Source organism: Jatropha curcas, chromosome 2, assembly GCF_041381405.1.
Source record: "Jatropha curcas cultivar XTBG-Jc1 chromosome 2, XTBG_Jcur_1.0, whole genome shotgun sequence".
Lineage (NCBI taxonomy): Eukaryota > Viridiplantae > Streptophyta > Magnoliopsida > Malpighiales > Euphorbiaceae > Jatropha > Jatropha curcas.
Genome location: NC_143152.1, coordinates 32,916,803 through 32,930,898, shown reverse-complemented (window position 1 = coordinate 32,930,898; position 14,096 = coordinate 32,916,803). Strand labels below are relative to the sequence as shown.

Genomic DNA, 14,096 nt, shown 5'->3' with positions numbered 1-14,096 from the left:
AAATAAAATAATAATAAAATGTGTGGTCGTGACCACATTGACCATTGCTTTAATGCTTTTTGGTACAAAGACCAACCTTTATTTTGAATTTATCATCAATAATTATAATCAACAATTATTCTTGAAAATAAATTAATTACTTTTTTTTAGAAAATATGTGAATACTTACTAGAATGATTTTTTTTTATTTAGGATATTTTTTCTTAAAACTATAAATATAAAAAGTTTATGATTAATTAGCTGTATATTTTAAGATTTAATTAATAGTAACAAGGATAGATATATCCATTGATATATATATATATATATATATTAATCTCTTTTTAAAAAAGTGAAATAAGATTATAATTTGGGAAAAATGAAACATAAATTATTTTATTATGTAGACTAGACAAAAAATTATTACTGGAACGTTGAAAATTTCTGCCTTGATAGTAACACCAAATAAATGAGCTGCCTTAAGCTTCACTCTGATCTACAACTCAGGATAATGATGAACGTAGCTACTAAGGGACCTCTTATGAAAAAAACAAAACCTTCTGTCTCGATTTTAATATAAAATGATGTTATGGGTTGCGAAAACAACAATCAAAGCCATTAATGGATCAGTAATTCATTGAAAAAATCCAATACATTTACGCCACATGAGAAGGGAGAGAGAGAGAGATTAAGAATAAGCCAAATATTGTTAAACATGATTAATGTTGGCCACATGATGAAGGATAAATACAAGTGCGGAAAGTAAGTATCGTGAAACCTTTAAATCTCAGGACACCATCTTTAACCATTTGGTTAATGATTGGTAAATGTGGGGAAAAGATGCCTCGTCATGGTTATAATATTGTTACAGATTTACATTGCTCAGAACAAAAACCAAATGCAAGTTGGTGGTGATGGAGGTAGTTGAGTGGATTAAGCTTTTCAACTTCATCATGGTTCCATTATAACAAAGCCTAGCGCTAGTTCCCCCTGAAGAAAGAACAACTTGTTACTAAGATCAATCATTATCATTATTATCAGGAAAGTACAACTTGCAAAATGGCTTCAGTCATAATCCATCACTCGTCATAATCCATCACTCACTTGTCCATTTTTAGCAACAAGCATCAACTGTTTAAGTACTAGGCACCATAAATATAAATGCATAGAAGACCAGTGCATTTTGCAATTCTTTTATCATCATTCACAAAATTGTGGTGTCGATTCTCACCAACCATTTGGTACCAATTCCATATCATTCAGGTTCGTTTCTTTATCTATCGTTTTCAAACTTGACACGTCCCACATATAGGATAACATTCAATTCAAGTATTTTATGATTAAGGATTTAGCTTTCAAAGAACATACTTGATGTAAATCATGAAGCAAGTAGAATAAGTGATGGAACCTGAAGTAAAAGAACATCATTAATATCTTAAGAACTGGTTTCATCGATCTAAACAAGCAGACTGAAAGAAATTAAGAGATCCGAATATGTTGCATGAACAATTTATAATGAAAACAACACAGGGAAAAAGAAAATATGGTACAAAATATTCCCACATATACACCTGTCACCACTTGGGGCAGTATTTAGATCGCAGGTCATCAAGAATCTCTGCATGCTCAATTGGTGTTGCTTCACCACAAAACACTTCGTCCCATATCTTCGCGAGATCTGCTCAGAATGTAATCAAGTGAGTATGCTCCTAGTTCCATATTCATTGTGGAACTTGAAAAGCAAAAACATACAGTATGTACTCACTCCTGAGAGGTACATGGCAGGTGCATGGACAGACATATGAATAAGTAATGTATAGTGCATGTGTGCAGAATGGAGGGTCACATGAATGCAATCACGAATATACTTCCATCTAAGCCATCAAATTATTATGTAAATACTAAATAAGCAATGTCTATTAGAAAACTGTACAGTGGATTAGGAAAATAGTTTTGTGCCAGCAGATGTTAGACATACCAGCCTTATCTGCAGCTGAAAGGCACATGATGAGCATGTCGAATCTTGGGACTTTGGCTAAATTTTCTAGATACTTGACAGCCAAATTTGTATCATCACTGCCGTCAGATTATAACAGAAGAATTAGGCACTTCAACAAGCTTAAACAGAAAGCCACTTATCCCAATATCAACAGGAGGAAAAATTTACTTACATGAAAAAGGTGGCGACACACTTTATTATGTCAATTAGCATAGAGGCAGACAATGCATTTTTCAATATCTGTGGTAATGCACTCGGAGACATGGCCTGATGATGAAGCAAAGCAAAGTAATGTGAGTGAAATATATTAACCAACTTGTGTCAGGAAAATAGCATAAGAATCCTAGATAACAAAGCACAATTAGCAAAGACATGATTTTAATCATCTATGCCTCTGGAGACTATGCAAACAGAAAGGCATAGTTAAAACAATGATCATTACTGTGCTTGTTGACCACAAGATCTCCAATCACAAAAAGAGGTCAGTTTTTGTTTTGGTAATTGTCTTTTGCGCAACGGCATTAACAAAAAAGGATATGTAGAGCATAATCATGTTATAATTGGGTTATCTAAAACATGAATCCCTTCAAACCTCAATCACAACAACTGTACCTTCAAGAGGCGAGTCTGCAATACACGGTCACCTGAAAAGCCTCGCCAAGAAACTTCAAATTGATAAGCAGAAGTTGGAGGGGTGATGTTTTTGGCAGCTTCAGCCATGGCACGAGAAGCTGCTCGAGAAGCAAGCTCTTGTACAGAAGCTTTCAGGTCTTGCTTTCTCATTCTGTTATATCTCTGCAAAAGGTTAGTTAAACTGAGTCCTGGATAAATAACTAGGTTTAATGCTGACATACTCTACCCTTAGTTCTTCTCCCAAGTTTTGGCCCTACCAATAGTAATTTACTCTTGATCTGAAAAGAAAATAAGTGCAAAGGCAAAAAAGAAAAAGAAAAAGCAGCGATTAAAGGTGAAAAATCCTAGAAATGCAGAACAGCACAACCATTTCCAACCTTTTGCTTTAACAGCACTTGGGAAACTCAAAATCCTAAGACAAAGGTTTGCATCACTGTCGAAACAAATATAAACAAGCATCCCATGCTGCACCTGGAAACTATCTGCATTAGAACTTGGCATAGCATCAGTGTAAGAATAATTTGCTTGACCTTCGATGCTGCTTCCCACTCTCAATATTTTGTTTTCCATTTCCTCCACTGATGTAGATTTCTCAGGAACCTCTACAGCACCCTGCTGCCAGCAGAATTCAAAAGTTAACAGTTATTTGATGCAATATGAAGGTTTTAAATGTATTCTCATCAATGTGCATGAAATGCAATCACTACCCTCCATAATAAATATATATATTAAATTTAGAAAAATTTGTTAATGCACCAACATGCCGCAGCAAGCACACACAAAAATTGAAAGATGGAGTTTCTGAAAACTTTCAAGCTCGCGTTAGAGAGAAAGAGGTACATTATGGGAACTCCGACTTCAAATCTCATATATCACCCACAAAATCATAATTGAAAACAATGCACATTGTTTTCTTTAGCCTTCACTTGTAAGTTGAATCCACGCCTAGCAGCCAGTTAACAAACTGAAACAGGGGAATATCTTATTATTGTTACCTCATTCTTGCCTTTTTGACTTGTGGATACACTAGTCCTTTGAGTAATGCTTGGAACAGAATTGACCTCATATCCATTAACTTTTGTCTCTGACCTTCCTCCTTTCTGTGTTCCCTGCACAGAGCTTCTTGCTACTCCTGATGCCTTCTGGAGAATTTCCTGGAAGAATTGACAGCAATCACTTAGAAGAAATAAATTAAAGACACCAAAAACATGGGCAATGTAAAGGGAAAAGACTTGCCTTGTCATACAACATTTTGACCTCAGCATACTGTTTCTTGACTTCCTGGTTGTTAGGTTCCAACCTCAAGGCAAACTCAGAATCTGCAGTTAGCTACAATTATTATATCAGAAAGATCAAAATCATGAATTATATGCTGAAATAATACCTAGATTAACAAACAGCAAGATATGATTTGGCATTAACATACCCTCCAATGACTTTTTAAATCTTCCCAATTCCTTTCTAGCTGTTGCTCGGCGTGAGTATGCTTTTATGTAGCGGTCATCCAGATTCAAGGCCTCTGTACAGTCATCCTCGGCTTCTTGAAATCTGACATTTTTTTTTTTTTTTTTGAAATTCAGTTCGAAGTAAGGAGCTTATGATATGACAAGATACATATTAGGACAATCAGACTTTCTGGGTATGATTTATAGCAGTTGAAAGTTAACAATTTTCACAAGCAATAAGAAGCATTTCTTATACATACGTCAACTTTTCAAATGGTGCACACGTGTCCAGTGTGGAAAACTTACTTTCTGATTTTAAGATATGCCATCGCCCTATTTGCATAAGCTACTGCTGTCGGGGACAAGGCTATGCTTCTTGAATAGCATTCAATAGCTTCCTTATACTTTTTCTGCTTAAAATACTCATTACCCTGTAAGAGGAAGATTGCACTCATATCATCACCAAGAATTAAGAGTTGTGTGCAAATAATCGAATTACTTGCCTTAAAGTTCCTACCAATTCTTTCTCTGAAGTAGCATCCACTGCACTTTCTTCAGCGATGAAACTACTTGGTATACGTTCAATAGCATCAAAGTTTCTTAAATAATCGTGTTGTCCTGAACTACCTCTTGAAGAATCAATCGCTGAAGTTTTTCCTGTAGACCTTCTACTCTCACTATTCTGAGGAGGCAACAATTCAAATATGTCAATCAAACTATCACACGTCATATACTTCCTTTACAAATTTACACATAAAGCATATATGCAAACACACACAATATATGCATGTCACAGTTTCGCATGAAAATAAGACTATGAAAGCATTTAATGACTAATATCACGTCTTAAATTCCTATAATGGCAAAAAGGCTGGAAACATCCTTGTCGGTTAACATTATGGTTAGGCATGTCTTGTAGTAAGTACTCACACCTCCTAATAGGGAGTTCAATGTTAAAACTTAATATAGAGTTTAGCAAACTAAGCCCCGTGAAATTAGGGAAAAAAAAAAATAATCAGTACATTTAGAAGTCCACATTATGAGAGAGAAAATTAAAACAAAGGTTCTAGAAAGGAATTCCACTCAAATGTTCAGCTTCAATATTTTCTCCAAGCAATTTGCTTCATAATTATTCACAGAGTGGAAAGCACCAATATTTTTGAGGTTTAAAAAAAATGGAGTTACCTTATCAGAAGAGTGTGGCTTCATCTTTTTGTCTTTGTCCTTAAGCGAGAGTTCCCAATCCTGCAAGTCATTCAAAAACCCCTGGAAATCCTGGAAAAGGAGTAAGAAAGAACAATACGTAACAGCAATTAAACGGATGGAAACACTCATCATAGAAACTACTAAACCAATAAAACCCTAAATCAAACATGCAAATGCAAGTGAAGCCTTAAAAGATTAAGCATTTATCTTGAGATAAGAACCATTCCTTTCGTATTTCGCCCTTTGATCACCAACTAAACAAAGCTTCAAAAACTGAAATAGAAGTAACAAAATTAACGTACCAGAGCTTGATCACGCCCATGCTTGGTCGGAACCCTAGCCATAGGCAGGAAGGAGTGTAAAGTCCACAGCTGCAGATGTAGGCGTCGTTTTAAGATGTTTCTCGCACATAAACTGAAATCTGTGAGAGAGGGGATTATATAGCTTTTGACGATTGAGAATGGCATATGGATTCACAGTCATTAAGAATGGTCTAGTACACCAGTGTAGCAACTACACGCCATGTCGTTTAGTATGGATATAGCCGGACCCACAAAAATGACCGAACGACGGAATCACCCTTACGCAGTTTTTTTTTATAAAAAAAAAAAAAAAAAAAAAAAAATCAACTGACCAATAGTTCAAACAAACGACATCGACCTTTTTAAATGATAGCCAACCTTTTGGCTTTATAAACAATATGAACGACAGAATCACGGGACCAAGCATAATTGCTTCTTTTCAACATGTCGTTCTAAATGCAAGTATTTGGGCTTCTATAAAGGCAACCCTAAGCCCGACACGTCGAAAATAATATTTGATTTGACAACATAAAAATATTCTAATTCATTGTTCCCAATAAAAAATAGCTACGGACATAAAAATATTTCTTCAATCCGAATCCGAAATGGTAAAGTAAATTTGGTCTCTAAGATGCGTTTTGTTGGAATCTAAATTTTAAGATTAATTTCTAATCTAAGTTCAAACCTATCAAACAGTACAATTTATTTCACACGCTTGAACCAAAAAGCCAATGGCTAGATTTAAATTTTAAACGTAACTAGATTGTAAATGAACAAGGCTGCTCAAGAGTTAGCATCAGCATCAAGCTCAAGCTCAGCTTGTTTACCATCAAGCTCATTAAAATTTCAATAAAATCTATTTCCTATATTCCATTAGATGGAGCAAATGTTGATAGTATTCAATCCTATTTTTATATAAAAACAATCCAAGCACTCTCTTATTACAGAATATAATACAGTATGGTACAAGATTGTCTGCATCTATCAAGTCATGTACTGAAGCAGTTTAGCACTATCTTTCTTAACAGGCAGAAACAGCCCGCATCTTTTCCCGTATCGCCTTGTAACATTGCAGGCTACACAGTGGCAGCTTTGACTTCGAATCGCGATACTTGTATGGATTAGTACAGGATGGAGCAGCACATTTTTCTCGGGGAGGAGGGTAGCTGAAAGTTAAACACGGAAGACAAAACCATCAGCATAAACACTAGCAAACGAGTACACAAGCCTAGATAGTTTATAAATGGAGAATACGTCGAAGGGTCTAGTGCCAGCAACACTACTAATAGTTAATCAAACAATTCAGTCTGCATGTGCTTATCATGTGCGCAAGATCAAGTGAATGATGCTAAATCTAATGGTTGAAAATTTATTTACTCTGAATATATGTACAGATATAGTATAGGTAAGAAGGCTAATACAAGAAACTTTAGGAATGCATATTAAACAAGCTAGTTGGTCAACCCCTGTGAAGCGAAACTTGGGCAAAACTGTTGTATTCACAAATTAACTGAAAAGCAGCAAATAGAGAGAATATGAAACAAGAGAACAAAAATTTATACCTGCAAGGCTTGGGGTCAAATATACTAGGCAGGCCCATCTCATTAGGGAATGTTACCACTGTTCCTGAAGGACCCATGACCCATCTAACATGGTCCGATGTAAGCATCAGAGCATTTGCAGCTTTTTCCTGCATATATGGTTAAAATGCTTCATGATTTGTACATCAGGACATTCAATATCTTAAGGTGCCCAATGGAAACGGAAAATAGTGACACAAGGAAAATGCCCATCGTGCATTATATACTACCTGCGCTAATTCTTCTTGCCGTTTCTTCATTTTATCTTCTCGCTTCTTCCTACTGGAATCTTGGCCCAAAATTTTTCTGATTGCCTCAGCCTAAGATTGTCTCAAAAGTTAAGCAATAATGTCTCTCCCACAAGTGTCAAATTCATAAGGTAAGGAAAGAATATGCACAGACATACAAACAAACAGAAGCACAAAACAGATATACCTCTGATTCCCTAGCTGCCTTCTCCACTTGCATCCTACGCCTCTGAAGAGCCTCAGCTCTTTTCAGTTGCTGCTCCACTTCAGTAAGTTTCTCCTTTTGCTCTGGCACCAAGACAGTTGAGAATTTACATGCATATTAATTTCAGTACACATTCAATAGAGGAGTCAAAAAAACAAAAACAAAAGCAACTACTCACTTTTGGGAGGAGCTGGAGGCAAACCATTCGGGAACTCAATAAAACTAGCACCAAAACTTGAAGAGACATCTTTGCCAGTTTGAAGTGCACGCTGACGTGTGGTAACTGTCATTTCCTTCTTAGAGTTTCCCATTATATCAACTAATTCTTTTCTTATTTTCTTCCTCTTTGTTGTAGGCTCGCCATCTGAACCCAGTTCTTCCTCTTCCAAATAGTCAGTATCATCAGATGCTATCCCTGATTTAGACTTCTTACTCTCCTTGCCAAATCTTAATGAGCTCTGATCTCCAACATCTGCATCATATAGACCGTCAATATTTCTTTTCAACACCCTTGATATCTTCCGTTGTTTCCTACTTCTTCCTTGCTCTTCGTCTTCATTTTCTGCGCCATAATCAGTAGTGATCTTAGATGTTTTGACTTTTTCGAGGTACCGAATCTCATCATCGTCCTCACCCTCATCATCAATAACTCCATCTAACAAGCGTTTCTTTGGGACCCGTTTGCTCTTACGAACAGGTTCATAGTTATCTGTTTGTTTTGGAGAGAGATTTTCATCAGGCATCCTAACCCTTGAGACATCTGTTTTCCCAACACTTAAACCACTTCTAGAGAAATCTTTCCATGGAACTCCTCGCAAACCACTCCCCTTATCTGAAGCAAAAGAAGGATTGTCATCCACATTCTCCTGCAACAAGAATGAAATGAGCTACTAGTGTTGCCTGAATAATGTTCAGAAATTAGAAGGAAGTGCAACAGATCATAGTTAAGTGGATGATAAAGGAAGCAAACACGATTAAAAGATAAAAAAAGAAAAAGAAATTTCCAGCAGATGCATTAGATAAACATACGAATTTCAAACAATTTAGAAACTCTTATACTGTTATTGTTTTATCCAGTTTGAACATATAAAATAACAAGGAACAAGAAGTAAACATTGCAATCCTTTAATTCCTCATACATAAACATATCGAGATATACAGACTTAAAATTCTGAAGTATTCATTAATTGGCATGAGTAGTCACTGCAAACTATTTCTTCTTTAAAATTTATTCACAGCCTACTTTGCCACCCTGTGAAAGCGACAGTCAAAATATAATCCAGAAAATTAGGTCATAGATTTAGCACATTTTGAACAGTAAGTACCTCAATCGACTTCTGTTGGAAATCTTGGAAGCGAGAAGACCTGGTAGACGAAGACCCAACAGCAGAAGCACCATCAGATGCAGACTTGGCATTTATGGTTCGTGTGATGCCACCAACTTTAAGCTTGACCTTTTTCACTTTATTCTCATTTCCGACTCCATCTGAAACAGCTTTACACTGCCCCAAGTTGCTTGAGTTTTTCCAGTTAGCTGGGGCAAGAACACCTTCACTGCATCTTCTAGAATCCACTCCGCTGTGCCTCTGCTCATTGCTTCCTCGAAAAGAGCCATTGTTGGAGGCCTCATCAGATTCTGCAAATACTCCATCTTCAGGCTTCATTGTATTCTGGGCAGATTCAGAGTCCATAATTAGCAGATGAAGCTCCTGAGATGCATAGAATCAAACAAACTTCTTTCTTTTGAATAAATGAACCATAATCATTACTGTAAGTAGTTAACATTTTGCTTACGCTGTCTGAGGGTGATGTGGATGACAAGGATGAAATGTCTTGGTAATCAGAAGGTGGCTGTGACTCATTCCGAGGACGACGGAACGTTGAACTTCTCCTCTTCCGCACAGCACTGCTTGCATCACTAAACCCAAAACCCTCCATACTGCTAAAGAAGTTGAAGCAGATGAATAGTGATAGTGTTAATAACAAAAGCAAAAGTACAGACGAAGTAATTGCTCGTCGATTCTTAACGCAGCATCATTTAGTAATTCATGTCTCTTTGCACGGAAGCCAGGAAAAATAAAAACACGAAAAGAGCCAAAAGATCAATTGAGCAAGCATCAGTACAATACAGTGAACATAACTTCTAGTTTATTCCAGATTCGTTGTTCAACAATAACAGAAAAAAAAATAGCATATTCTCTATTTGATAATTTAAAAAAATGACAGAGAAAAAAAAAAAAAGAAAAAGAAAAAGACTAGATGATTTACTGACATCTATTTCCTAGGACTGAAAGTCAGCATAAACACAAATTCCTCAGGATATTATATATTTCTACTCTCCATTCTTCCTAGATTTGGATTTCCAATAAACAAATTTGGCATGAAAACCACAATCCCAGTTCATTGCAAGACTATTAAAAAAAAAAAACCACTTACAAAATCTAATAGTAATAATACTAAATGATCGAAAAATCCAAAATTCATAACACTCCAAATTGTTGCATAAAAACGGCTATCAAGACCGAATTTAAACATTAGAAATCGAAAGTATAGACTGAATCCAAAGAACATCAACCCGCATAAAACAACTGGGAACTAGATCCATATGTACGAAAATCAACCGAAAAGTAATTCCTATCAGCAAATTTGACGCCAAGCCAGAAATAGAGAAATCAAAATACCTAGATGAGAAATCCTCTCAAAAAACAGAATCCAAATGAAATACCTATATAACAAGTTCTAAAAGAAACCAAAACGAAATCAAATGGGAATAAAGAAGGGCAATTTACTTGTCTGGGTCGTAATGAAAAAAGCGTCAAATTCCTAAGTCGACCTCTACAAACAATAACCAATAAATATATACAGTGTCAGCATAAGAGGCAGAGTGATAGGGTTTAGGTTAATGGATACAGGTAAGATAATTAGCCAGGTGGCGGAGAGTGATTGGAAAGGGAAAGGAGGAGGAGGAGGAGGAGAAGGAGGAGGAGATGGTGGGTCTTTGATGAATTGATGAAATATGTTAGAGGTAGAGAAGACGAATGGTGGAAAGGATCTATTACAAGATTGAATTTCAACATCATCTTTGTAGACTCCACATCTAAAACCCACTAGTTCCCTGTACTCTTTGTTGGGTCACCACCCTCGCACCCTATCTCTCCTCTTCTGCTGTTGGGTGATGCAGCTTCTTCTGGTTTGGGTTAATTGTACCTCCCAAAGTAACGTCCAAAACGCAGGAAAGTAAGCAATTTGGTTACCCAACCATGTGGCCTGGTCCATGTCTGGTTCGGTACAGTATAAAATATTAATGAAAAATGTTAAAATTTTGTAGCATGTGTGTAACAGTTACAGTCTTCCGGTTTTTATTGTTCATCTTCCCGCCAGGAATCCGTCGCCTTTAATCCGATCCGATCCAATTGACCACTGTAAACGCTCTCGTCAAACGACAAGCGTGCTAATGCAAGGGAAAAGAGTTCTAAGTGGTCAAACGACAAGGAATGGATGAACATACTTGACTTAAACCGACCAAATTGAACCACCTTGGTTTGGTTTAATTCAGTTTTTAACACATGCAGTTTGATTTTGATTTGTGCAGAAAAGATCAAAACTTTTTTGTTCCGTTTTGACTTTCATGAAACCACAAAATAAGCCCAAAATTGTCAAAAAAAAAAAAAAAAAAAAGCTAAAACCGATTGAACCAACTAAATCGAATTAAATTCAATTTTAATTAAAAAAAAAAAAATCATTTGCTTAGTTTGCTCTGGTTCTAACCAACCTGATGCTCATCCTTACAAGCAACATAGGATAGATGCTCCTAGCATTGAATGACATGTGAGTTAATGGATTCAATTTATTTCGTTGTTAGATATAAGACTGTGGATAAATCAAGCCACTCATAAATTATATTTAAAATTCAATTCAAAAATATATTTTATTTGAATTTATTTGATAAAACTAACCAATTAGGTTCAAGTTTATTTATCGAACCTATTAATTAATAAGTAGAATTTAAATATTAGTATAAATTTCGTTAAGTGACTCGCGAACTAGTTTGATTAAATCACCTTGTCAATGAGCTGAATCCCAGCTTATAAGCAAATCATAACATATATGTTTTTATTGTACTTTAAAGTTTCTAAACTTGAGCTCAATTCTTTTCCACGAGCCAAGTTCGAATTGGCTTTTAAAGGTAGAAGAATCATGTACAGTAACTTCTATAAATGTATAAAATGCAGTTAGTGAATTAAACTGCAGTACAGGAACCACTGAACAGGATGAGTCCCGACTTTCAACCGCACAAACTGTCAGAAATATACGTTTGCCATTTATTCGTAAGGCACGGTCTGTCGTCGCGTGACAATTCATAGATTGTATGAAATTTCACGTTACATGAGTTTCTGCCTATTTAGTATAAACTAGGTGTAGACTATTTTCGAACGTCTATATTTTCAATTCAATATAGGATAAACATGATTTATTGCAAGAATACATAAGGTATGTAAATATCTCCTCCAATCAGCAATTGCATGAATGTAATATTTTTTATTTTTTATTTTTTATTTTTTACTCAAAGAAGGAAACTATTAAGTGTGTTAGTCATTTCTCTATCGGCTCGGGCTACCGTTTATGTGTTGACGTCCCAATTTAAGACACCCCATAAGGTGCATTGATAGAAGACGCTGCCCCTTCCTACAGGATTATAGCGGTCCTCATATGTAACGGGATGCTGTCGTGGATGATCGAATATGAATAATCAAGCAGAATGATCAACGTCTTTACCATCAGGCCACCACTTTAGGCGATGAATATAGTAGATTTATGGATCACTTTCTCTTTATTATTTTAATGAATTATATCACATATATCCTCAATTGAATTTTAATTACGAGATTCCCCTTCCTAGATCAAATCCCATAATTAATTTTTCCACGTTCTTACTATAAATTACACTCACCCTAATTATATATATCTCACCAGTCTTACTTATTCTCATATATCTCAACCAGTCCTCGAATTTTCACATATCTTAACCAATCTTCAAAACCCTAATTTCCATTTTCCTTTAAAGATCAGATCACCATGGAGAGGCTAGCCAATCTGAGAGGCATAATCTCAAGCGGCTGCAATATTTTCCTTGTGGTCTTCAACTTTTTGACAATGGCAGTAGCAGGCTTCATTTTGTGGGCTGGTTTTGCCCTAGCTAGTGGCAATACCTACTGTGTTCAGTCGATATCGACGCCCATGATTTCCATAGGATTTATTTTGCTAGTTGTTTCAATTCTAGGCTTAATCGGTTCTTGCTGTCGGATTAACACTCTTCTTGCCGTTTACTTGGTCATACTGTTTCTTGTTACTGTTTCACTTGTCGTTTTTACTGTATTTGCTATTGTCGTAGCCAGTAAAGGAAGTACAAGTAAAGATGGCAAGCTTAGTCTTGATAACTACTCCAACTGGCTTCAAAAGAAAGTGCAGAGCAATAAAAACTGGTTCAAAATCAAAGCTTGTTTGCAAGAATCTGAATTATGCTTAGTCCTTTCCAAGAAGTCTAATATGACTGAATATCAACTCTTTCATTCCAAATTATCTTCCATTCAGGTAAGTGCAACATTTGTCTACCGAGGTAACGACTGAGATTCTCAGGATTTACCCATGAACCAAACTAATGAAAAATACATTTTTCAAAAACGATATATGAGTCGACATATAGATCGAGTTTAGTCAAGTTTTATCCGCCTTTAATTCATTTTAAATTACTTTTGTGTAGGATGGATGTTGCAATCCATCGAAAGAGTGTGGATTCACTTATGTTCGTCCAACAATGTGGAACACCATAGATGGGAATTTTAGCAACCCAGATTGCAAAAAATGGAGCAATAATCCAAAAGAGCTATGCTATAATTGCGAGTCATGCAAGGTTGGATTCCTCAAAGACACAAGGATTAGCTGGTTAACCATTGTAAAAAGCAATGCTTTCTTCATCACTTTCCTTTTTGTTCTCTTTGTTGCTGGCTTTATTGCGTTTAAGAGGAATTAATTATGGCTATTAGTATTAACTTCGATAAATAACTATGATGTCTTTTAACTTTTGTTTTGGCTCGCTATCAAATTCTTTTGTTCAAAATGTTAGCATTTTACTGTTGAGTCGACACCTTTTGTGGATGCAATATATTAAAATTACTATTCATGTAATTAGATGGCAGCCCATAAAATGAATTATTATATTATATAAATGTTAACAAGGCCCAATGGGCTACCCAATAAGAAAGTGAACGTGGCACATGAAGCAAACAGGGAAACGAAGGTCGGGAGAGAGATGGTAAGGTGACGGGGAGGGTTACGTGGATGACGCGAACTGCGTCAGGAGAGAGGTCAAATCTGAAGAGATGGGGTGACAAATGGAAAATCTACAAATTATCAATCAACAATCAAACAGTAAGTGACGTGTTTGATTGATCAGACCACTGATGTTGACGCATTTCACCTCTCTCTTTATTTAGACAGT

At 36.0% G+C, this 14,096-nt stretch overlaps 3 protein-coding genes across 16 annotated transcripts; 1 reads left to right on the top strand and 2 right to left on the bottom strand.

Annotated features, from left to right (window-relative positions):
* Positions 1–591: 591 nt before the first annotated feature.
* Positions 592–5,730, bottom strand: TPR5 (Tetratricopeptide repeat (TPR)-like superfamily protein). 9 transcript variants are annotated; one of them, XM_089718472.1, is made up of 15 exons: positions 5,565–5,729; positions 5,242–5,331; positions 4,574–4,738; positions 4,363–4,487; positions 4,038–4,159; positions 3,848–3,930; positions 3,607–3,765; positions 3,083–3,226; positions 2,869–2,889; positions 2,591–2,773; positions 2,151–2,245; positions 1,958–2,055; positions 1,551–1,657; positions 1,348–1,387; positions 592–969 (listed from the first exon to the last, which is right to left on the bottom strand). In XM_089718472.1, the coding sequence occupies exons 1-13, from the start codon at positions 5,727–5,729 to the stop codon at positions 1,554–1,556; spliced, it is 1,554 nt and encodes a 517-aa protein (XP_089574598.1). In that variant the 3' UTR covers positions 592–969; positions 1,348–1,387; positions 1,551–1,553. The 9 variants fall into 9 exon arrangements, with proteins under 9 accessions (XP_089574598.1, XP_089574597.1, XP_089574602.1 ...); XM_089718471.1 differs by lacking the exon at positions 1,348–1,387; XM_089718476.1 differs by lacking the exons at positions 592–969; positions 1,348–1,387 and having other exon boundaries at positions 1,389–1,657; positions 5,242–5,301; positions 5,565–5,730.
* A 678-nt stretch (positions 5,731–6,408) lies between these two features.
* Positions 6,409–10,800, bottom strand: LOC149498666 (HIT zinc finger and PAPA-1-like domain-containing protein). 6 transcript variants are annotated; one of them, XM_089718097.1, is made up of 8 exons: positions 10,279–10,800; positions 9,392–9,539; positions 8,923–9,306; positions 7,776–8,463; positions 7,580–7,680; positions 7,375–7,464; positions 7,127–7,254; positions 6,409–6,730 (listed from the first exon to the last, which is right to left on the bottom strand). In XM_089718097.1, exons 2-8 carry the CDS (start codon positions 9,533–9,535, stop codon positions 6,586–6,588), a joined length of 1,680 nt encoding a protein of 559 aa, XP_089574223.1. In that variant the 5' UTR covers positions 9,536–9,539; positions 10,279–10,800; the 3' UTR covers positions 6,409–6,585. The 6 variants fall into 6 exon arrangements, with proteins under 6 accessions (XP_089574223.1, XP_089574224.1, XP_089574221.1 ...); XM_089718098.1 differs by having other exon boundaries at positions 9,392–9,536; XM_089718095.1 differs by having other exon boundaries at positions 10,387–10,800.
* Positions 10,801–12,751: 1,951 nt separating this feature from the next.
* Positions 12,752–13,628, top strand: LOC105647813 (tetraspanin-8). The gene is made up of 2 exons (XM_012234040.1): positions 12,752–13,189; positions 13,359–13,628. Exons 1-2 carry the CDS (start codon positions 12,752–12,754, stop codon positions 13,626–13,628), a joined length of 708 nt encoding a protein of 235 aa, XP_012089430.1.
* Positions 13,629–14,096: the final 468 nt, after the last annotated feature.

Excerpts from the sequence above, each read along its gene's own strand:
- TPR5 (XM_089718472.1), bottom strand. The coding sequence starts at position 5,729 with ATGCCATTCTCAATCGTCAAAAGCTATATAATCCCCTCTCTCACAGAT. Across the intron at positions 3,227-3,606 it reads GTCAAAAAGGCAAGAATGAG|CAGGGTGCTGTAGAGGTTCC; the intron begins GTAACAATAATA and ends TTCTGCTGGCAG. Across the intron at positions 1,658-1,957 it reads TTCAGCTGCAGATAAGGCTG|ATCTCGCGAAGATATGGGAC; the intron begins GTATGTCTAACA and ends CATTCTGAGCAG.
- LOC149498666 (XM_089718097.1), bottom strand. The coding sequence starts at position 9,535 with ATGGAGGGTTTTGGGTTTAGTGATGCAAGCAGTGCTGTGCGGAAGAGG. Across the intron at positions 7,681-7,775 it reads GCCTCCAGCTCCTCCCAAAA|AGCAAAAGGAGAAACTTACT; the intron begins GTGAGTAGTTGC and ends TCTTGGTGCCAG. Across the intron at positions 7,255-7,374 it reads GGCAAGAAGAATTAGCGCAG|GAAAAAGCTGCAAATGCTCT; the intron begins GTAGTATATAAT and ends CCATATATGCAG.
- LOC105647813 (XM_012234040.1), top strand. The coding sequence starts at position 12,752 with ATGGCAGTAGCAGGCTTCATTTTGTGGGCTGGTTTTGCCCTAGCTAGT. Across the intron at positions 13,190-13,358 it reads CCAAATTATCTTCCATTCAG|GATGGATGTTGCAATCCATC; the intron begins GTAAGTGCAACA and ends ACTTTTGTGTAG.